The sequence below is a fragment of the Aulostomus chinensis genome, chromosome 22 (genome assembly GCF_037954235.1).
Source record: "Aulostomus chinensis isolate RoL2024-O1b breed Wild chromosome 22, RoL_Achi_v1.0, whole genome shotgun sequence".
NCBI lineage: Eukaryota > Metazoa > Chordata > Actinopteri > Syngnathiformes > Aulostomidae > Aulostomus > Aulostomus chinensis.
In genome coordinates this window covers 19,773,114-19,797,500 of record NC_141341.1, presented here as the reverse complement: position 1 = coordinate 19,797,500, position 24,387 = coordinate 19,773,114, and the positions used below count along the sequence as shown (strand labels likewise).

The 24,387-nt window shown below is 49.2% G+C and overlaps 2 protein-coding genes across 3 annotated transcripts; one reads left to right on the top strand and one right to left on the bottom strand.

Annotated features, from left to right (window-relative positions):
- Positions 1 to 7,514: 7,514 nt before the first annotated feature.
- LOC147241092 (ankyrin repeat and MYND domain-containing protein 2-like) lies at positions 7,515 to 15,135 on the bottom strand. Of its 2 annotated transcripts, none has more exons than XM_086193008.1 (10): positions 14,550 to 15,135; positions 14,035 to 14,099; positions 12,214 to 12,352; positions 12,039 to 12,137; positions 11,799 to 11,959; positions 10,621 to 10,835; positions 9,913 to 10,048; positions 9,623 to 9,751; positions 8,872 to 8,995; positions 7,515 to 8,306 (listed from the first exon to the last, which is right to left on the bottom strand). In XM_086193008.1, the coding sequence occupies exons 1-10, from the start codon at positions 14,614 to 14,616 to the stop codon at positions 8,140 to 8,142; spliced, it is 1,302 nt and encodes a 433-aa protein (XP_086049134.1). In that variant the 5' UTR covers positions 14,617 to 15,135; the 3' UTR covers positions 7,515 to 8,139. The 2 variants fall into 2 exon arrangements, with proteins under 2 accessions (XP_086049134.1, XP_086049135.1); XM_086193009.1 differs by having other exon boundaries at positions 9,940 to 10,048.
- Positions 15,136 to 18,994: 3,859 nt separating this feature from the next.
- On the top strand, positions 18,995 to 22,901 carry agr2 (anterior gradient 2). Its single transcript, XM_086192767.1, has 8 exons — positions 18,995 to 19,094; positions 19,318 to 19,439; positions 19,525 to 19,588; positions 19,661 to 19,713; positions 19,891 to 19,967; positions 20,729 to 20,792; positions 22,348 to 22,431; positions 22,511 to 22,901. Exons 2-8 carry the CDS (start codon positions 19,331 to 19,333, stop codon positions 22,558 to 22,560), a joined length of 501 nt encoding a protein of 166 aa, XP_086048893.1. The 5' UTR covers positions 18,995 to 19,094; positions 19,318 to 19,330; the 3' UTR covers positions 22,561 to 22,901.
- The last annotated feature ends 1,486 nt before the right edge of the window (positions 22,902 to 24,387 follow it).

The window sequence follows — 24,387 nt, the reverse complement described above, 5'->3', positions numbered from 1 at the left end:
GAATTCAAATAAAATCTGTTACACAACTTTAAAGGCTGCACGTCGGGTCAAAGCACAATGGGTTTCATCAGTGTCAAGTGTGAAGGTCATTTTGGGCGTGTACACGTATATAATAAGTAAATAATGAGTATATAAGAAGTAAATAATGAGTAAATAATGAGTATATAATGAGTAAATAATGAGTATATAATGAGTAAATAATGAGTACATGCAGTACTCAGAGTGGAGGGGATCTGTCTGCAGGTAGAGTTTGTGGGTTTCTTCTGAGCGAATCGTACGTAATTTATTTTTTTATCAAGAATGTTGGGGTTTCTTCTATCAAACTTTGTCTTCCTCTGAAATAAACAGTGGTGTTAAACTCGCTCACTAGTCTTGTGTGTTCGTGCCAGACAGGCTTCCTGCCGACAGGAACTCCTTCACAACAGAGGCATTAGTCAGCGATGAGGCGTTCTTTTCAACAGCTGCCATACTTCACGTTATTGTGAGGCGATCTGTGGCCCTCCAGGCTCCTGAGCTTGTTCCAGCTGCGGCAGCATGTTCAGGCATTATTTTCTCATGTATCAGTTCTTTTCTCTCCCTGAAAGCTGTGGGCTACAGTCGGAATAGTGAAAAGAATCACCTGCACCGGCTGACAGCAGGATGTTTAACTTCGCTCCGGAGGAAAGGAGACTGATGTTTCTTTGTCAATTATATCCTGTAAGAACAGCAGGTGGACATCACGGCGCAAAGGCAGGGATTAGCGGGAGTTCCTCCTCACCGCTGAGGCACCAGTGCGCGCCGCAGCACGTGAACACTTCCTGAAGCTGATGCTTTGGAAAAGTGGACAAAGGTGAGGATCTGAGCAACTCTTGACAGATTCTGATGGGAAGACGACTGAGTCAGAACAGCAGGTCTAGTGGTGACGCACCTGGGGGGGCGTCTCCTGGATACAGCAGCAGGAGCGAAGGTCTGACACCACCGACCAGGTCCTGCCTCAGACATCTCTGAAGAGACAAATCTGCTTTGAGGGTCTCGATCCCACCAGAAACCTGAGGACACCAGAGTCCCGGCTTTTTTGGACCTGAACAATATCCAGCAAGAGGTTTTCATGTTTTGGCTGATGGGTGTTAGGGTGGAGCATGGACCTGACATGGACCTGCTCCATGAGAAGAGTTCATACTCGAGGCTGTGGTTCCCACCCCGAGGCAGGAAGTAGGGAACTTAACGGCTCTGTGACACTCTTCCACGCTTCCTCCACAACTGACCACTCCGTCTTCCTACGGGATCATTCAGGAAAGCATGACGGCGACGTTCATTATTCAAGCTCAACCACCAAATGTGACAAAATGATCTCTAAATTAGAAATGAAGGATCAGAAAGAATAAATAAATCATCCCAGCAGGCATAGTAACACACATCATGCAGTCTTGATATCAGCACGGGCAAAGACACACACCAGCTCCGCTCACACATGAGGAATGACTTCTATGACAGATTTGACTTCATGAACTGGAACGCTTTCCTGTTTACCCTCTTTGAGGTCAGGAAACATCCTCAAAAGATGCATCTCATTGTTCATGCTTAGTCATCAGCTAATAATCCAACAACCGTGATGTCACAGGCAACCGTGCGTGCGTGTGTGTTTGAGGTATTCTATACATCAAAGAGCAGGACAAAGGCACATCAAAGAGCTGCAGAAATTCATCTGATGAAAACACGCTAATCCCAAAGGCCAAACCGGAACCAGACAAAGGTCCATTTTGTTGAGTGTCCTGAGGCCTGAAGCGCAGTGAGGAGTGAAAGGTGGCTGCTCCTGGAGGCCTGTCTCCATGTGTGCTCTCATGTCAATAGCCTCCCATATTCAAAGAAGAGAGTTTAATCTCCCTCCTGCAGACACACCTGCTGCTCATTCAGACAGGATGTTGCTGAGGGTTGCCCTCGGAGCCGCAGCACCGAGAAAGCTTCCCCGGACAAAGACTCTGTGTTTCCCTCCCTGCTTTACAATGCTTGACTGCAGTTCCCTTCATTTGGCAGCATAATGGTTGAATGGTTCCGCAGAAGAAGTTGAAATAAGACGAAACAAGGGACCACGTTTCAGCCACTTTGTGTGTTTTTTCCACAATTGTGCTGGACAAAAATGTTCAGAGACGCCGTTCGGTTCTGTTCCTTCCTTGGTTTGAAGCTCACTGACAGATTGAAGCACAGCTCGGGCCTCTGCCACCAGTTATTCACTGTTGGTTCGTTCTTTAACTTAGTCACTTATTTATTCTGTCTCATTTATGTCATGTGTGTTCCCAGCTGGGAAACACTGCTTTCCCTTGTTGATCAAATGTAATGTTACTTATCGATATTACCAAACACTTGGTGAAGAGACAGCAGCGACAAACACAGCAGCACAGGCTCAACAATAGTTCAGTGAGTTCTTTGCTACCCGGGTTCTACACCAGATCTCAGAACCCTGTTCTGATGAGGGCTGCGCCTCTTCATTCAGCCTCAACACCTGGTGGGTCAGCAAGCACAGGACTCGCTCACTTCACCAGCTTGTTTTCATAGAAAAGCTGGAGCTGCGGAGGTCCATCCAGCCAGCGCCTCCCCCCCCCCCCCCCCCCTCAGTGCTCCGCGTGAGAAGGAGGATCCATGGTTTTTGGGATGTTGAAATTGTTGAGATAACTTGTAAAATCCACCTAATTTTTGTCCTTCTGTCGTTTGCTTGGATCCAACAATGGTGCGACTGTTGGAGCAGGCTGGTTCTGCCGCGCGTCACCGACGGACACATCGTTCTATCACTGAGTCAAACGTGAACGGAGCAAATACTTGTCATTCAGATTTACTCGTTCTTGGTCCTGGAAAAGTTCTTGCGGGTTCTACTAAAACGATGTCAGACCATGCAGGTGTGAGTCTGGTTCTGTTTGAATGGTTTTGGAACACGCAGGTATTAGTCAGAGTAAATGCAAATGGGTCAGGTGGCCTATGCGGTTCCTTGAGTTGACTTGGCCTCCAGATTCTCCAGCGGGAACGATGCTAGCAGTCACAGGTCAGAGGAAGAGCAACATCGTCATGAACACGTCTCCAAAAAAACTACATGGTGAATAAAAGTGACCGACAACGCTCAGGCTGTCCTGGGGATCAACGCTAACACGACACGTGTCAGACGCTTGTGGGTTTTTACATTGTGCCTGAAATAAAGTTGGTTACCTTGAGTCACAGCTACACACTCACCTGTGTTAAACACTAACTGCTAAATATGCTAATTAAAACCACTGCAAACAGGAGTAATGTAGCATGACCGTTGCCTGTTGGAGGTGAGATCTGGTCACAGGAGACACACGTGGACACATGTCTTACAGCCTAGTGTGACCATACCCAGCAGAGCAGATTACCGGGGATCAGATCACACCTGGATGGATCTTAATAGCAGGTGAGCTCAGGAACTAAGATCTCTGCTCATTCCTTGGAGGGTCTCAAAGGTGCAATTTGTAAAGGCTAGAAGAAATTTTGATTTAAAAACATAAAAATAAAAACTGTCCCAATTACAGAGTGCTGAGAAGTAACAGCGCTGGTATGCTGTAGCCAGGCTCCAGGTGGAGGGTCGTAGTTAGTAGATGGATCGCTCGGCATGTTGCTAACCTCAACATGATGGAGGAAGCTTGTGGAAAACAGGTTTAGAATCCAGTTCTCCTGGAAAGAAACCAAGAAGAGGAATGATGCTGACGAAGCAAGACAAGGTTAAACATCACGGCTGACACGTAGAGCTGACACGGAGGCCGCTGACATGTAGAGGTGACATGTAGGGCTGCTGCCATGTAGAGGTGACATGTAGGCCTGCTGCCATGTAGAGGTGACATGTAGGGCTGCTGCCATGTAGAGGTGACATGTAGGGCTGCTGCCATGTAGAGGTGACATGTAGGGCTGCTGACATGTAGAGGTGACATGTAGGGCTGCTGCCATGTAGAGGTGACATGTAGGGCTGCTGACATGTAGAGGTGACATGTAGGGCTGCTGACATGTAGAGGTGACATGTAGAGCTGCTGCCATGTAGAGGTGACATGTAGAGCTGCTGCCATGTAGAGGTGACATGTAGGGCTGCTGACATGTAGAGGTGACATGTAGGGCTGCTGCCATGTAGAGGTGACATGTAGGGCTGCTGACATGTAGAGGTGACATGTAGGGCTGCTGCCATGTAGAGGTGACATGTAGGGCTGCTGCCATGTAGAGGTGACATGTAGGGCTGCTGACATGTAGAGGTGACATGTAGGGCTGCTGCCATGTAGGGCTGACAGGTAGAGAAAAGCGACCACTCATTGCCCTGATGTCATGTGACAGCAGGCCTCTGCACCAACATGGTCAGATATATTAGTTTCAGCCGTGTTCAGCTCCCCATCAGCAGCCTGCAGCAGCTTCACTCCGGCTGAGAGGAAGCACCAGCAGCAGGGAATGATGGTTATACCAAAATCACACATGGCCTTGTAACCTACTGCAGTATTACTACTGTACAGTAGCAGTACTCCCATGCAGTCATTCATGATGAGCTGTTTATCTCTATTCTTTTACTTTCTCAGCTGAGATTAGCTGGTTTGAGTTTGCCTGAGACAAACTGAGAGCTAAACATTGGTGTGAGACCTGCAATCAAAGGAGACGGACATGTTGCCAGGTTGCGTCCGTCCTCCTGTTGTTCCCAGGACGGTTGCGTGTCAGTTAGCCAGCCTGGACCCAGCGGATCAGGACCTCATCAGGTCATCATTGGAGCAGCATGGAAGCAGCTTGGCTGATTTATTAGGGCACACATTAAGGATACAGGGTTTCCTCTCCTCGTAGCATCTCCTTGTAAAACACAACGCCTGCAGACAAGAGAGAACAACCGAGCTGTTTGTCCCTCCTCGGGTGTTCGGTGGCAGCACAGACGGCTGCAGACGAATCTGATAGCCTTGTTGCTGTTGATGACCTCATCCGACTGCAAACCCGCGCCAGCTTACGCTTCAACCACCGTTGGAAGCTCTGAGGACGCCCACACGTAAGATTTTGTGGATCGTCTGGAGCCGTTTCTCTAAAGGACCTTTGAGAAGCAGGTGATCACAACCGCCGACTGCTGGACTCCGGCCGGCCAGTCACCAGTCGGAGGCCGGCGGGGGTCCGATCCCAGACTTCCACTAGAACTGATTTGTAACGGACACACTACGCCCAACTGAGACCCAGCCTGACGCAAAACTGAGACCCTGCCAGACTCAGAGCAACGACTCAGTACTAAGACCCAGGCTGACTCAGAACTGAATTCTTGTGCTCCAGAGCTGAAACCATACCACTACTTCGTAGCACTACCTCCTCGTAGCAGTACCTTGTAGCAGTACCTCGTAGAAGTACCTCGTAGCACTGCTGCAGAAGCAGGCTTAACGACATCTACTGCACCTCCTCCTTTTCCACTTAGGGCATCACATGAAACTGTCCTCTGGAGGGACACGTGTAGACTGGCTAGTTCATTTCCCCACTGTGACCTCAGCTCAAAATTTAAAAAAGAAAACGTGAACAGCACCGATGCAGCTCACGGATCAGTTGGTCCGGTTCTGCACTGTGAAGCCCTGGGCAGCTTCAAGTGTGCGACTACTTACAGATTAAGAGAAGACGTTTTTCCTGACCTTGAGTGCGAGAACGTGGGCCTGTCCTCTGACTGAGAACATCCACCTCACACGTCTGGAGTCTGAGTTCGATGTGCTGGCCTGCAGAACCGCGGCAGCTGAGTTTTGTATTGTAAACATGGTTTTGATATGAAGATGAAGCTCCGTCCAAGTCGAGCCACGTGGATGAGCTCACCTTCATGATTTATGTGGATGTCCATTATCTAAATCATACAGAGGCCAGACAAAGCCTCCCTCCACCTTCATCTCGCCGAAACTTTGCCCTAAGACCCAAGGTGTCGTCTTACAAGGCTTTCCCAGGGCTCCCTGACAATCACCTCACTCCACCTCGTCTCCCCTTTGATGGCCCTGAAAATAAATCCACACCAACTCTGTCCATCTCATGTCATTATTGTTTCACAGAGGCAGGCAGTGTTTTTCCCTCCTGCTCTCAAAATGAGCTCCAGTTTCCTTAAAAAGCTGTGTTTGTAACGTCACGTCACCCAGGTGGCGGTTTGGATGATGGAGGCTGAGACGCGAGGAGAACCTGGGGGGTGAAAGACGACTATCCAAGTCATCTGATCCTGCAGAGTAAACGCTAATTTTTACATCTCAGAAACTTTGGGTTTGTGTGGTTCATAACAGTCCGGAGCCAGTGTGACACGGGGGGGGGGGGGGCTGCTGGTGACCATAATGAAGCACCATAGTAACGGGGGTCGCTGAGCTCCCACGGGAGCAGGAGCTGGGAACAATGGGAAGAAAGAGGTCTATGGAAACCCAATGCATCGCCGAAGGATGTTCGTCATACGTGAGAAACTGAGGAAGAGGAGAAGTCTTTTATAACCTGGAAACTCTTTTGTCATCACCTCGCAGATCTGTCTTCTTACCTGTCAGGTAAACTTAGGTGGGGATCTTAAATTAAGCAAGAGAGCAAAACTCAGGCTTTTGATCAAAGATCCGCCTTCGCCGCTCCTCGTCCAAACATGAGGACCTGCATGCCTACATGTGTAGTAATATGTCACTGAGAAACATGCAGAGTTGATAGAATGAAGCTCAGTCCTGTCTTCAAGCTTCCAGGTCTCGGTTCTTCTACATTTGATGTCAGGTAGCACGTCGCTGCTGGACTCGTCCTCTAGCTGCTGGATCTCTGGACTCATTCTCTGGAGGGAGCAGTTCGAGGGACCCTGATTCACCGGACCGGACGGCTGGTAGATCAGCCTTATTATCAGGACGCTCTTCGTCATCATTGCTCTTTGTGGTTGTTCTCTGTAGCGACACGTTGGCTTGACGGAAAAATTCCCTCTGCAGGTCTATGCAGGATTTATGCTCTAGCGCTTCGTCAGAGTCCAGGTCTCTTCGGTCTGTTCAGGCCTCCAGCCTGCAGGTTCTGCTCTGAAACGCTGCTCCACATCGCTCTGCTTATGCTGGTTTTGTGATCTCAAGACTGCAGGAAAACAACATGGTTCCCACCGCCAGGCCCCTGACGCAGCTCGCAGCCCAACTCCCTAAATGTAGATTAACTGTTTACTTTTTCAGACACTGTTTAACGTAGCCTGTGTGTGCTGCTGTTGCTCTATTCATGGGTGGAGTGTCACAACGGTGGAAACTTCACCAGTAAATCTGACTGGACCACCAGTCACCTCCGTGCTGCTGGACCCAGAGAACCAAGTTGTTCTGAGAGACGCCACTGACGCCATCTTTGTAGTCAACCGTTTCGCTGTAGCTCTCCGCCATGACGCCATGTTTGTAGTGAGAATCAAAGATTCTCTGGTGGTTTTCCTCTACCTATTTCACCCAGTGAGGTCATTTAGCCCCCTGCTGTTGACATGGTTTGTCCACCAGCTCCTCAGCTCGTTGTCGACACGGTGAGGGGGAAGATGAGGAGCAAATACAACATAAATGAAGGCGATACACTCATATTCACACAACTACTTGATTCTTACGTTCGAGGTACCACAAATTCACAGGTTGAGAGCTGCATTTACCACATTAACATTTCTGTGATTGGCCCCGAAGATGAATCATACACACAGAGAATGATGAGTTCTTATGTACAGAAACCTTCTCGAAACTGTAACAACATATGATCAATAAACTCCACCAGAGGGGGGGACCTGCACAGCCAGCTCTCTAGCACCATCTGTGGGCCAAAAATTAGAATATTTTTCTGTTTTCACAAATGCACACAAACTTTGTCATCTATTTTTCAAGTCAAAAGAAGAGAAATCGAACACGATACAAATCCCTCAGATCTACAATTGAACTCATTTCTAGGTTTTCAAAGTATTTTCAATCATGAAGCCACTCAGAGAATTAACATCTAAAAAAAGACTAGGAGGAAAGGAGAGTCGCCTTCTCGGGTTTGACATCACATGAGACTCACCCCTGCCTCGCTCCCCTGGATGTTTGCCGCCATTAACTTACAATATTTCATACTTAGGCAAATCTGAACAGATCTCCTGTTTCGCAGGAGTTAGTTTATGGACCTCTGTGAGCAGCTTCAGTATCACTGATGTTCTAAAAGTATCTCCAGATACTGCTGATTTCCTCGCTAGTACGGTGAGTCCTGTGTGTATGGGGGTCCCTGGGCGCCGCCAGAGGGGCGGACCAGCAGCTCTGCTGGACAGCCGCCGGCAGCCGCCGCCACTGTCTCCTCCGCCCGCAAACACAACTCCTGCAGGAAGTTGGCCGTCTCCAGAACCAGGTCGCTCTCATCGTCTAGCCGGAGATACAATAGCAACATTAGCATCATATAACTTATCTTTACTGTGAGTGTGTAGTTGAGGCACGCTCAGTGGGCCTGACAGTGACAGAGGAAGTATCATGAACAATGATCTACAGTATCTAATTAAAAAAATAATTTCAAATTTCATGTGGAATATTTTGATTATTGGAAAATGAAAATTTCCCAGAACAGCAAAAAAAGTTGAAAATTCTCTGGTTGTGTGCATGTGTGTGTGTGTGTGTGTGTGTGTGTGTGTGTGTGTGTGTGTGTGTGAAGTACACATCACAATGGCAGACAGGAAATTACAAAGCAACTCACAGAACATGTCGACAATTGTCAACCCAAATCAATAAACTGGAGCCTAATAAGCCAGAGAGCCCGGCGTCAACAGCTGCAGGTGTCACCGTTAATGCTAACGTTAGCGTTCACGCTAACGTTAATGTCACGGTCAACAGTGACGTCACGGTCAACAGTGACGTCACGGTGCTGATCACTGGTTTGCTGCTGTGCCTCCTGCTCTCCAGCCTCCGTCCCTGAGCTCAGACAGAAGATGAGCACCTTTCAGCTCCCGCAGCCTGGGGTTGTCCCTCCTCTGGACCGAATCCTTGTCCTGCAGAGACCTGCACATCTTTTTATGGGTGAACCAGTGGAGCTTCTGGCACGTCAAGCTGCAGTACGTCACCTTCAAAACAAACAAACAAACAAACAAAGGCACGTGAGTTAACGTCATGTTCTGGTTTGTTCTGATCTCAGGTCACTAGGTGTCACGTCGAGCTCCTCAGCACCTGAGAAGTGCCAAAAAGCACCAAAAGTCGGATCAATGGGGGGGGGGGGGGTGCAATTATGGCCGTTCTGTGAGGGGTTACAGGTTGTGTGACATCACAGAATTATTGACCAATCCCTGACCTGAGAGTTCACGGCGTCATCTCTAATCATAGGTGCTTCAGCTTGGTCATGACCCTGGATCCACGCAGCAGGGAGGGTACATGGGATGCCTGATCACTGTCACACCTGCATCCGCTGCCTCTGAGGGCCCACATTAGTCATTCCTGTCCTGGGGATCCAACCGGCGACCCTCCTCTAACCGTTAGCCTCCCACTGCTCTTACTGCTCTGACTACGCCTCCCAGCCCCCGGGAGGTTTGGTGTGTTGGTGTCTGCTGCATTGTAAAAACTAGTTTGGCAAATTCAGACTGAAGAAATCAAACGTGGCTGTGAGGTGAAACAGAAGCTGAGTGGAATTCCATGAAGACATTTGCTGACATGTTGGAATAAAGGCACCATCCCAGCTGGTGGAGACTTTGACTTACTGCTCTACAGAGGGAGCACCTCTGTTCAGCCCCCCGCTCCCCACACGTAGCACAGTAGTCTGCGTCCACGAATCCCATCTGGCCTGTCAGAGCCTGGGTCAGGACTGAGAACGCTGTCGGGTCATTGCCCTGGCAACAGGATGAGATAGACTGTTTCAGAAAAATCAAAGGTAAGAGGTTTACTCCATAGCAACTACAAGCTAACGTGCTAAAGGCGTTCCCCCTCGTTGGTCTGGATTTGTCGTTAGTGGTACAAACTACTTCAGTTCGCTGGTGTATGATCCACTTACAGTCTCTACCAGTGCAACGCTCCTCACCAGCTGCTGAAGCAGTGTGGCCTCGCAGTAGGGGAACTTCCTGATGCAGTCCCGAATGAATTTCTCCTGGTACTGAGGGAAACCATCGCTGTCCCTCCCCTTCAGCAGGCTTCCAGCCAGCACAAAGATAAGACATGTTTCCGTTAGACAGGTTCATCTCCACCACAACTTAAGTCTCAAAGTCACGGATCGGCGCTGCCGTTTCCCTGGATGAGGAACGTTCCAACTCCTGCTCATCTACAGACTGTCACGTCTGTCTTGTGGATCATTTTTTTGGAGCACAAACTTAACTCCAGTGACCTCCAGTATATTCGTTGAGAGGCACCTGACCTGACCTGGTGGTTCCAACATGGTTTATTTATCCCATGAACTGAACCCTCTTGGTCCCAGGTCTGTAACACTCCTGAACCATAATTCACTGTATTAGGACCACATGTAACTGTGAACCAGAGATTTAAGTCAGAATCTAAAATATCATTGAGGCGACTCCAGAGATCAATGCCAGAACTCAGAGCCCAGGTTGAGAACCCTCAGACCCCAGTCAGAGACCTGATGGCCCCTCAAACACATCCCTTCCCCAAGTGACCTGATCCGCTATGTCAAGCTAGTGCGTATTTGTTGGGCTCAGTACTGAACAGGGCAGGGAAACATGTGGATGTGCTGGGTTCGTCGAGCTCTCACCTCCTGACTAGTGAATCCAGCTTTTCATCTCGCTTCTGCAGGAAGACCAAACATTTCTGCAGCACACAACTGATGTAGTGCATTTTCATGGCTAGAACTTCATTCGTGTCCTGCTGCGTCACAAACTGCTCACACAGTCGGTCCATCACCTGGTAGCACTTCTCCAGAGCTCCCACATCCACCAGCATGGGGTTCTCCTTCACCAGCATGACTATCTGACGTGGGGACAGGGAGGACACACATTTCTGGGCAAAGCTGTTCAGAGGAGCATGTTTGTGGATGGAGACAGAGAACAAACTCCTACAGTATGGAAGGTGTGCTACACTGGCCTGGAGGTCCAGTGGGGTAGAACAGAAATATTGTGGTATGCAGCAGCACCCCCATGTGGCAATGCGTGATGTGGCTATATGTAAAACATCACTTTTTAGAGTCTTGGCTTATTAAGTGCATCATATTAATATGTTGAGCGTAAAATATCTAAGTTTTGTTTGAAGTCATACAAATATGGTTTGTGCGAAGGCTGATTCAGGTAAAAACATAGAAAACATTGTTTCCATGAAAAAACAGAAATCGCTGGGAGGAAAAAAGTATTTGGTGTCATCCAAGAACATGCTGATCAAATCCTGTCTTCATGTTTATATTTAAGGAGTCAAGCGTGTCACCTGACCACATGGTGGCACTGTTGGGCCAACTTTTTCCTGCTTCCCAGCAAGGAGGTCGCAGGTTCAAACCTTCCCGCCAGCCGGTGTGTGTGTTCTCTGCTCTGCTGGTGGTCAAGACCTGTCTCACTCTCAGCAGCACAGACCCTTCAGATGGTTTCTCACCGTTTGTGCCCCCCAGTGGACTCTGACCCCCCCCCCCCCCCCCACCTGAGCAGGTTTTCTTTTTTACCCTACACATAAAACTGTTGGTAAAAGTGTTGACATGCTAAAATTACTCTTTTATCATCATCTAGTGTCTTAAGGTAATGATTTCCTTTGCTTCACATATTTTACACTCTTCCTGTTTTATTTTGGAGTCATTCACCTCTCTATCAGGACTTCCTGCTTCATAAGTTGGAACATCTTCCTCCTCATCATACACGATGAAGGGCCAGCTGCCCACACTGTGTATGAGAGGACGGTAGGATGGAGCTCATGTCAGATGCAGGTGTTCTGGTGCAGGCCAGCAGGTCTCACCTTGACCGGGTTCAGGTTGGTGGTCATGATGATCTTGTGCAGGGGTCCAGCCAGGCCTGGGGGCAGCATGGGCTCCCTCTCCAGGCCCTGGGGTCTGGTGTAGTACTCCAGTCTTGCCCTCGAGAAAAAGTTGTTGATCACTGTCACGCAGTCGTGCTGACCTGGAGGAGGAATGTCCAGGTGAGGTGTGAAGGCTTTCGTTAGAACCTCCGGTGCACAACAAAACTCTTCCTGTCTCACCTACAAAAGCCGCCATTTGAGCAGCAGTGCGGCCAACCGAGTTCACCAGGTCAGTCTCCGCTCCCGCGTCCAGCATCATTGCCGTGATGTCCGTCTTCCCTGGAGGACAGACAGGAGGTCTGGTGTTCAGCAGCTCAGGCTAGACCAGCAGTGGTGACGCCTCGGTGACACGTACCTGACAGGCCCGCAAACATCAGCGCCGTGTATCCGTACTCGTGCTGGTTGCAGTTGACGTCAGCGCCGTGCTGCAGCAGCAGGCGACACATGTCTGCTCTCCCCTTGCAGGCCGCGTGCATCAGGGGGGTCATGCCATCCTGTCAGATCAACACGAGGGGGGTCAGCTGAAGGGGGCGTGGTCACAGTAGAATAACTTTATAACAACAGAGGTTCACAAATGCTTTGAAGGGTGAAATGAAAGCTGGAAGTTGAGGGACAGAAATACGATCAGCAAGTCAAGAGCACAAAAGAAACCCGGCAGAGGAGAAGAAATAAGAAGTGACATAAAAATAAATCCAGACAGTGAAAATAGATAAGAAGAATAAACACAGAGGACGGCAGACGGGATCACACCAGAGGGGCGGAACATCTGGAAGAGGACGAAGTGACAGAGACGACCGAAACAATCCGTGTGGATGAGCGGTTCAGCTCTGCCGACCGTCCACACACTCTCATCATGTTCACGCTACCGACATACACACAAGGTCATGAACGCCTGCAAGTAACAGCTGATCAAGGTCAAAGGTCACTTGCACACGAAGCCAGCGTGGAACCAACCAACCAAAATGTGTGTGAGTGACAAAAGACCAGAGAAGCTTCGGCTTAGGAACACGTGGAGGGTTTTAAATGAAGGAACTTTGAAGACTTTCTGCTGAAATCCAAGAATGCTCGAACGAACACACACACACACACACACACACACACACACACACACACACTATTGTTTCGTGTGTGTGGGCGGTGGTGTGTGACGCTCCGTCAGCGCACCTGACAGTGACAGTCTGAAGGAGCCTGAGTGCTGCATGTCGTGGCACGATGCTATTATCAGACAAACTGGAGGGCTGCGTCCGCCTCTCAGGAGTCGTCTCCATCTGTGCCAACACAATAGCCAACACTGCTGTTTGGGGGGGGCTCAGAGTGTGTGTGTGGGGGGGGGGGGGTGTCCCCACCTTTGCAGCATGAGCCTCCTGTAAGTAGAGTTCCTCTTTATTAATGTGTTAGTTAATTGATCCATCAGAGCCTCGCCCGGCTGAGTCAGGTGTTGCAGCCTGACCCGCCCCTCAGGCTCGCTCACCCCGGCACACGCGTGGCGACGTCACCGTGGTCGATAGCTTTCATGCTTGGAGCTAAAAAGGTCTCACAGCCCCCTAGAAATAGTTAACAAATGATCACCTGTGATTCCCTGTTATTTGCCCACAAGTTTGGTAGACACCCAACAGGAAGTCCACAACCTAACAGGAAGTTAAAAGCCAGACAGGAAGTCTGCCATTTTTATGCTAATTTACAGTTTTGTTGCTATTTCTGCCCTTTCCAGGTGTCACACTTTAATAAACTCCTCCCACTGTTGTCACCCGCTTCTCCTCCAATATGTGACTTTTACATTTCAACAGGTTCATCATTGCGGTGCAGATGGAAGTGGACGCCACGTCTTCACATCATTGATGAGAGTCCTGGACTGAACACGCTTATGAGCTGAACTTTAGTCATAGCGCCACCTTGTGGGCACAGGAGGTGGTATTAGCAGCATGTAGTGGAAACTTTAGTCTGTGCCTTCATGCAAAATTCAAACATCAGTTCCCGGCGTGCGTGCGTGCGGAACATGTGCCTGACATCTCTGAAGTTTTCTAGCCTGAACACGTAACTTTCAAAAAAACAACCTACGCCATTCTGGGGCAGATTCAGACTTTTGTATAATTTCCTCGTGGCTCTTGTCAGAGTTCAGCATTGCCTGAGCACACAACTGGTTTGTCATGTGTCACCAGGTCATGTGATGTCTTACCTCATCCAAACAGTCGACCCGAACGTCTTCATCCGCCAGCAGCTCGGCGGCTTCCTGCACATCACCTGCCGAACAAACGCCTCACAGTCAGAACGTGACTGGGAGGAAGCGAGAGGTTTGACAGTTCACATACGACACAGATGTGTGTCCTTCACATGCAGTCACGTGTCTGGTATGTTGTGTGCTGCTGGTCGGTGGAGAATTCTTGCGAAAACTCCAAGAGCAGCAGCTGCTCGTATCTTTATCCTGGCCCTACAATTTACCAGGAATTTTTAAGAAAATTCCAAACATTTTTACAGAAACCGGTGTGGTGGCGAGCGAGGGCCTGAGGGCGTGACTGACCCATCAATGAGCAAATAAATGTGTTTATTACAGTGTTGGCACTACTTTTTATACTTAAACAACCTCGTCTGTCTGGTTCACAAATCATATCATATCATAAATGTGTTAGCTAGCTGTATCAAGAGATGATAAGAGTACATCATGAAAGAGTAAGAGTATGAGGTCGTACTTACCAGCAGCAATAACTTGCAGGATTTTCCTCTCAGACGCGGACAGATCTCCCCTCCGAGGCGCAGCCATCCTCTGCTGGATGTGATCAACCAACAGGTTCAGGACTGATGAGCAGAGGAGGAACGAGGCAACACTATGGAGTGAGCCATCCCTGGAACGTACCACTTTAGAAAACAAAGGGGGAGACTCCTGTGGATGTTCACATGTTCACACTGGGAACTTCTTAGTTTAGATGTTCTCAGAGGGAACTTCCAGGTTGGCCTCCAAAAATACGATCCTCGTCTCGTCACGCTTTGTTAATGGAGCAGGTTTGAACCGCCTCCTTCTCATCTCCCCTAAAGAGACCCGACGATCCCTGGGAGGGAGCGCGAGCAGCGCCACCACAACGGCCATGAATGTACAGAAACGTTGGCGGCCATCTGCCTCGAGCGGTTGGGGCAAAGGAGAGCAGGACAGAGAGGTTGGGGATAAAGACAGTCATAGACACAGAGCGAGACAGACAGAGATAGAGAGACAGAGACGGAGAAAGACAGACAGATAGAGAGAGGGAGACAGACAGAGATAGAGAGACGGAGAGAGAGAAAGACAGACAGTGAGATAGAGAGAGGGAGACAGAGATAGAGGGACAGAGACAGAGAAAGAAAGACAGAGATGGAGAAAGACAGAGATGGAGAAAGACAGATAGAGAGAGGGAGACGGAGAAAGACAGACAGATAGAGAGAGGGAGACAGATAGAGACGGAGAAAGACAGACAGAGAGAGGGAGACAGAGAGACATGGATTGATGATAGATGGATGGATGATGGGTGGAGGGATGATGGAGGAATTGATGATGGATGGAGGGGTGATGGAGGGATTGATGATGGATGGAGGGGTGATGGAGGGATTGATGATGGATGGAGGGGTGATGGAGGGATTGATGATGGATGGAGGGGTGATGGAGGGATTGATGATGGTTGGAGGGGTGATGGAGGGATTGATGATGATGGATGATTGCTTCTCCATCATAACTTTTCAGGATTTGCATGTAGGAGTTTGTGATTGTTGTGTAAAATTTTAACAGACACTGTCAAACACAGCGTCAGCAGGCGTCACTGTTATTAGTTATTAGCCACAACAAGATAATTAAACACAGGGAGGCGCTGTTGGTCTCTGCGCCACATGCGACACCTGTCCCTGAAGTCTGAATACCCAGCAGGCTTTGCTGTGTGCCTGTCAGACTATATTAAGGGTTTAATAAATCCTAGGTTGGGTCAGAGCTGTTGATGCCAGCGCAGAGGCGATCATGTCGCACGTCTCCAGTGTGGAGGAAAACTGTGACAGGTTTTTGTTGTTTTTTTGGAAATGTAAAATAATAAAATAGAAACACCAGAAATACTGAAGCTGCACCAACACCTGAGCTGGAGTGATTTTAGTTCTTAGCCCCATGTTGCAGGCATTGAAGTTGGAGAGGACGACAGTCAGGCTGGCAACTGTCCATCTCATGTTCCACTGACCCCCCTACACACCCACACACACACGCACACTCACACACACAAACACACACGCACACACACACAAACACACACACAAAGTAACTTCCCCCTCAGCAAAGTCAATATTAGCACAAGACATCATCAGTAACACCAAAATCGCTCGATCCCCCTGGCCTCTGTCTGACCCCTGACCTCTGACCCCAACTTCTGACTCCAACCCCACATCCATCAAATTGTCCAATCCATCAGCCCACTCAGATCCGGGTCTCATGGCCTGCAGCTGAAACTACAATCCAAACATCATAGCGCCACACTAGCATCACCCGGCTCCAGCTGGTCCCCACTCCCTCACAATCCTGGTCCCGCACCCCTCAGTCCTAAACAGCTCCCCGCCTCATACTGGACCTGCTCCAGGGCAACGCACTCAAGGCCTCAACTAAATGGATCTTGTCAAAATGCAACACACCTTCAGCATGTGGTCAACTTAAACACACAAAATAATGAGTATGTGCGTGTGTTTGTGTGTGTGTGTGTGTGTGTGTGTGTGTGTGTGTGAGATCCGTGTTATCAGGGCAGGGCGAGTGCAGCTGGTGAATGTGGAGTGTTCATAGGAGTGGCCTTTAACCCGGCCCTGCAGTTCAAATATTGACCTTGGCACTGTGGCAACACCTGGAACTGGCGGGGGGGGGGGGGGGGCAGGGTCTCTGGGACACCTCAGCACAAGCGTTTGCCACATCCTGGTTACCAGGAACTGATGACATGTGAACACGTATTCCCGAGGGCCGTTGCTTCATCAGGGTCAATGGCAGCAGTTTGTAGGATAAGGAGATGAAGGAGGGTGAGTCATGGAGGACGAGAGGGAACATTCACCACCCATCCATCCATCTATTGATCTAATTATCCATTTATTAACCATCCATCTATTCATCCATCCATCCATTCACCCACCCATCCATCCATCCATTCACCCACCCATCCATCTATTCACCCATCCATTCGTCCATCCATTCACCCATCCATCCATCTATTCACCCATCCATTCGTCCATCCATTCACCCATCCATCCATCTATTCACCCATCCATTCGTCCATCCATTCACCCATCCATCCATCCATTCATCCATTCACCACCCATCCATCCATCTATTGATCTAATTATCCATTTATTAACCATCCATCTATTCATCCATCCATCTATTGATCTAATTATCCATTCATTAACCATCCATCTATTCATCCATCCATCCATTCACCCACCCATCCATCCATCCATTCACCCACCCATCCATCTATTCACCCATCCATTCGTCCATCCATTCACCCATCCATCCATCTATTCACCCATCCATTCGTCCATCCATTCACCCATCCATCCATCTATTCACCCATCCATTCGTCCATCCATTCACCCATCCATCCATCCATTCACCCACCCATCCATCCATTTATTCACCCATCCATCCATCCATCTATTCACCCATCCATCCATCTATTCACCCATCCATTCGTCCATCCATTCACCCATCCATCCATCTATTCACCCATCCATTCGTCCATCCATTCACCCATCCATTCATCCATTCACCCACCCATCCATCTATTCACCCATCCATTCGTCCATCCATTCACCCATCCATCCATCCATTCATCCATTCACCCACCCATCCATCCATTTATTCACCCATCCATCCATCCATCCATCCATCCATCCATCCATCCAGCTATTCATCCACCCATCCATCTATCCATCCATCCATCTAGACACCTGAAGAACCACCAGGTCCCTGAACTCCTCCATCAGATTAGCCTTCCTGAGTCAAGCAGTTCTACCATTAGCTTATGGAGCAACGAGGAGACAGAACCTCTCTTGAGAACGTACAGAACCAATGAAGCTACCAGTGGTTATTGAGAGGTCGGAGGTCCACCAGCCCAGCAGGCTACGAGTCTCTGACATGGAGATCTTGTACGTGTTCTGCTCATGAGTGGTAACCTTATGGGAACCCTTGCTAATCCCAATGCTACTTGTTAGCCGTAGTTTTCTGATTTGTGGTTCATTTTTGCCTTTTCTTGTTCAGTTCAGCAGAATTTTCATTCAGTGCACTTTGCCTACAAAGCAGAGCAACAAACGAACCCTCTCACGACTATGAGAATTATCTTTTTTAAAAAGAAAAGAGCATGAAAAGGTTCCTGCTCAGAATAAGAGAAGTGCAGGTGGCGTGCTGGACGCAGGTGAGCGCCGCTGTCAAAGAGCCGATTCACTCTGGGAGGCGTATTAGTTGTCAGCAGACTGACGCGGGCTGAGAGTGAACAAAGCTGCCATTGATCCCAGCCTGGTCTCACGGAGGCCGGCGAGGACCCGGGGGGGCGAGGCAGGTAGAGCCGAAGCTGGCTTCTAGTGGCACGACTAAAAACTTCACCTTAGGAAAACTTGTCCAATGTTCTTTGCTGTGAGATGAAGAAATCAAATACTCCTTGTTTCTCTTTAAGCATCAACCAGCATGTTGACTTTGGAGCGTCCCACAACACCTGCAGTGTGAGAGCCAATCACAAGGAGACCAGTCATCATCATCATCATCATCATCATCATCATCATCACTTCCGCACTTGGGTGCCTCCCTGTCCCTCCAGCCTCTCATCCAGGTTCCTCTGGGGACTTCTCCAGCTCAGCGGCACGTCAATGAATGTGTGACTCAGCATGAAGAGGACAACGTCCCCTGAAGAGCCAGCAGGAGGCCTGTAGCTGCTCGCTTCATCCTCCTGCTGCACAGTTTTTAGAGGACAGTGAGGACACGGCGCCATTCAAGCAGCACATTGTTTGCCAAACACATGGACACCTTCAATTTCCTGCTCTCCCCATGATAATTGGTCAGCAAACAAACAGGTTGAGCGGGCAGGCGGGGGGGGGGGGGGGGGGGTCAGAGTGGCATTCCAGGACAGAATATGTGTGTGTAAGGAACAGGGGAGGCGGGACTACAGGGGACAGGTGTTTAAATAGCCAGCAGGTGAGAGTGAAAGTACGACAGACCCTGGAGCAGCGGTCCACCTCCTCTCTCATCCGACCATTCAGGAACAGGTAAGAGACCAGCAGCTCCCTGCCACCGTACCGCTGAGGGACAGGTAGCTCAGGTTTCCTGCTGGAAGAGGGACAACAGCAGCGGCAGGTTTTGGCTGTAGTCAGTGCAGTGAGCCGTGCAGCTTTGCTCCGCCATTCTAAGAGCGTCGAGCCCTCTGGGGCGGAGGTCTCTGCTGACGGAGGAAGCTTCTGTTGTGACTCTGGCGTTTTCTCCACCCTCCAGTCAGCCTGTAAAGATGATCAAAGCAGCTTTGTCCCTACTGCTGGTCCTGGCCGCCATGTCGTCCACGTTTGGCAAATACATCCCAAAGACAGGCAAGAGGATCCCTCAGACTCTGTCCAGAGGTCGGTGAGCGTCCGTCTGCAACGCTGAGGAAATACGTGTAGGTTAGAAAGTCACTGATCTTTGCTGGTGTCCCTGTCCTCCCAGGCTGGGGTGACCAGCTGATCTGGGCTCAGACGTATGAGGAGGCTCTCTACTGGTCCAGATCAAGGTAGGCCACATCTTATCCTGCAGGGAGTCTGACATCAAGCTGTCACTGGGACTTACAGACTCCTGTTTTTAGGAACAAGCCCCTGATGGTCCTCTTCCACCTGGAGGACTGTCCACACAGCCTGGGTAAGTCCTGGAAAATCTGCCCCTCTTAACAGCAACATTAAAACTTATCCTGCTGCTTTGAGACCCGGAGCTCTCAGTGAGCAAGCACCCATTTGTTTGCTCATGTGTGACATCACTTCATGCATCCGGGTCCTGGTGTTGGGCGGGTCTAGACTAGTAAAACCTGTTTTCTTGCAGCACTGAAGAAGGTGTTCGCCGAGGACAATGAGATCCAGAGGGTTCTGGATGAGGACTTCATCATCCTCAACCTGATGGTAGGGAGCAGGACTGAAGAGTGGCTCTCAGGGTTTGACAGAAATCCCACCTGGATCCAGAAACAGCCACCAACCCGCTAGTCGCCATGCAGCTGTGACTCACGGGAGGTTCCAGTGAGCTGCTGTGCATCGGAGATGTTAAACGGCCCGTATTCACGAGTGAACGAGCAACGAGGCTCTGAGCTCCGAGGTCCAGGTTTAACCCTCTGATGTCATCGCTGAGAGACGCACAGGGGAGCCTTTCTGACTCCTGACTGGTTTTTCTTTCAAAGAACCAAACGACTCCATTTGTTTTTTCATATTACCTGGGATGGTGATTCATTATAAAACTAAAATCTGAAAAATCGCAACAAATAAGAAGGAAATTATGATTATTATCCTCCATGAATAGCTGACTTTGACAGTACTTTAATGATACATTGACAGCACGTTTACGGTACATTTAAAATACATTAACAGTACTTCTACCATACAGTTACGGTACATTTACAGCACATATGGAGTACATTTACAGTACTTTATGGCACATTTACATCCCATTGAAAACAGCTGCAATGGTGAAAAATGATGTTCTAATCAAATATAAAAAGGTTGATGTGACTATGATGAGTACTGCAGCAGCGGTAGAGACGCTCCGTCATGATGAGTGTGATCAGTAGTTAAACTACCAAGTGTCGTTCATCTTTAGCTTAGATACAAAGGACCCACGGTCAGGGTTGGACACGTGTGGTATGAATGTGTGCGTTTGTTTCCCTCCGCAGTATGAAACCACAGACAAACACCTCTCCCCTGATGGCCAGTATGTTCCCAGAATCATCTTTGTTGGTGAGTAACAACGCTGCTTAATAGGTCTTCCCTTCGACCGTTTTACCATATTTGGTGTAACACATGACTTCCTGTTATAAGACAGAATTCCTGCTGCAGTTTTGGACTTTAATTGTCACGACTAATTCAGGTGAAAATGTGTGAGTGCAGGATATTTTATGAATGAATGAATGTCTCATGGGGGTTTTTGTCTTTGTGAATTATGACTCATTGGGGCGGCGTGGCTCAGAGGTAGAGTGGCCGTCCAGCAACTGAAGAGTCGCTGGTTCGATCCCCACTTCCCCACTTGACCACGTCCAAGTGTCCTTGAGCAAGACACTGAACCCTTAACTGCTCCTGCTGGCAATGAGATGGACTGGTGACCCGTCCAGGGTGAACCCCACCTCTCACCCAATGACAGCTGGGATAGGCTCCACCCCCTGACACTGAATGGATAAGCAGTATAGAAGATGGATGGATGGATGATGATGAATGGATGATGGATGGATGATGAATGGATGGATGGATGATGAATGAATGATGGATGGATGATGGATGGGTGGATGATGGATGGATGGATGGATGGATGGATGGATGGATGGATGGATGGATGGATGGATGGATGATGAATGGATGATGGATGGATGATGGATGGGTGGATGAATAATGGATGGATGGATGATGGCTGGATGGATGGATGGATGTTGAATGGATGATGGATGGATTATGGATGGTGGATGATGGATGGATGAATAATGGATGGATGGATGATGAATGGATGATAGATGGATGATGGATGGATGAATAATGGATGGATGGATGATGAATGGATGATGGATGGATGATGGATGGATGATGGGTGGATGATGGGTGGATGATGGCTGGATGATGGATGGATAATGGGTGGATGATGGATGTGTGGATGATGGATGATGGGTGGATGATGGCTGGATGGATGGATGTGTGGATGATGGATGATGGGTGGATGATGGCTGGATGGATGGATGTGTGGATGATGGATGATGGGTGGATGATGGCTGGATGATAAGTCACAAGGGTCACTGTGGATCAATTCACCTCAGCCCTCATGCAGCAGCGTGGCATGGGGCTCATCTAACTTACTGTCGTACGATTGTATAAGTCATCATGCAAAACCTGTTTCAGTTCATTCTTATGAGCCCCTGCAGTACTACCAAGTACCTCAAGGGGTACCCAACTTCAGAAACAATATATTAGGGCGGTTAATTAATTAAAATAAAGTTAATTACAGTAAATTCCTAACTGCTAAATGACTCAGACACATTTATTCTTATTAATCTAGTTATTAATCTGCTTGTATTTACTGCTGTTCTAATCTGAGTTCATGTATCACCCAGCAACTGCCCAAGGTGCTAACATGCTACCACACACACACACACACACACACACACACACACACACACACACACACACACACACACACCCTCAGCATGATGGCATCAGGAGTAATTGGGTGTTCAGTAATACTCTGAGTACTTTTACCACCTGATGATTACTGCAGTGATACTGAGGCTCAGTCTTTGATGTCTCTCCACAGACCCCTCCATGACAGTGAGGGCTGACATCACTGGTCGCTATGGTAACCGCATGTATGCCTATGAACCCAATGACCTCAAACTCTGTAAGTGGTGCAGGTGACAGAGGGACCTCAGACTTTCCTGGTCTTGGTTAAATTTGAACGCATCTGTCGTCTCTTGCAGTGATGACAAACATGAAGAAGGCAAAGAAGCTCCTGAAGTCGGAGCTGTGAGGACGCGTGAGTGACAGCTGTCCCCCGTCCACACAGGACAAAGCAAAGCACTGGAAACCTTCTCCTCCCCCTCCCTGCTCCCTTTGGCTGATTGTGGTTCCTGCTGTACATTTGTACATTCAGTGTCTTTTGAATAAATAAATGTGAAACTGCCCATAAGTGTTGGCGGGCTTCTGTGCAACATTTGCCTCCACCCCCCATCGGCCCACACGCCGCGGCGCAAGTGAGACGCTGAGCTGCACCAAACACCTAGAAGATGGAAGGGCGACGAGAACAGACAGCACGTGATGTCGTGGGGTCCTGATGTTCTGATCCACGTAATACAACTCCTGCACTTGAGCAGAAACTCACTCATATGCATCGAATGATGATTCACACACACACACACACACACACACACACACACACACACACACACACACACACACACACTGGGAGCTGACAAGCTTCTGAGCTGCCTTGATCTGGTCCTCCAGCCTCCTTCTCCATGGGGGTGAGTCTCCCCCTTGCGCGTCTTTAGCATCACTGCTGCGCCGCTGGTCGCCCTGGTGTTGGTGTGGTTGGGGCTTTACTCCTGATCGGGGGAGGGGGGGGGGGATGAGGATGGTACACCCCCGCTGACCTGGCTCCTCCCTACCTGAGCATGTCTGCTGGCCCTGGGCTGTTGTTCCTTAGTCAGCCGGGATGTTGGGTTTGGAAGAATCATGTCTCCCACAGCCCCGGCATGGAACCCCTCTCACTGGTGTCACTGGTGTCACTGGTGTTGGAGCTAGAGATCAACTGATAGGGATTTTTGAATGCCGTTGACCGATACAGGCCGCCGATTTCCTCGGGCTGATTTGTGGGGCTGATACTGCTTTGGTCCCCTCCCTACTGAAGCTCATTTTTTCCTCCAGTCAAGTGGCAGCCTGCTGGGCGTCCCATCACTAGGAGGGTAGCCAACGCGGGGAGTACTGGGCTCACGGTCTCACTGCTCTGTCTGGGCCATCGACGGGCCTGGCAAAGGCAATTTAGGGTGTTTGAAAGGCATGTATACTCGGACAAAATCGGTCGACAGGATTACCGGCGTTAATCTGCTGCAGTTGGCTGAATGAAACTCCTACAGACACCACAGAATGACAACACTAAGATTATTAATCCAGGGACCGATGTACTTAACAACTGTTTTTACGGCCTGCCACTGCGTGAACGGCTCCCTCAATACGGCGGCTAACAGTTTTATAGCCGCGGCAGGCGGGGTTCCCGCAGTCACAAACTTAATAACCAGATTTGCACACATTCATGTTTCTAATTTCAACAGGGAGGGAAATACTTCAGCCACATTGAAAAGTTAAAAGACACTTTTACAGTTTAAAAGCTACCGTTGTTTTGAAGTTGCTTCACCCTGCACCCTCCAAGCAGGGGAGGAGCAAGGCATCGTCAGCAGGTGGACTGTAGCATATCCTAGCAACACAGAGCTGCCCGTGGATGCCTGTCTGTAAATCCGTCCATCGTCCATCGTCGTCTTCCACTTAGTCCTTACTAGTAAGGGTCGCGGGGGGGCTGGAGCCTATCCCAGCGTCTACGGGCGAGAGGCGGGGTTCACCCTGGACAGGTCACCAGTCCATCGCAGGGCCAATGTACAGAGACGAACAACCATTCACACTCACATTCATACCTACAGTCAATTTAGAGTATCAATCAGCCTCGTCCCCAAATTGATGTCTTTGGACTGTGGAGGAAGCTGGAGAACCGGAGAGAACCCATGCAGGAACAGGGAGAACATGGAGACTCACACAGAAAAATCCCGTGCCTGAGCTGGGACTCGAATCCGGAACCTTCTTGCTG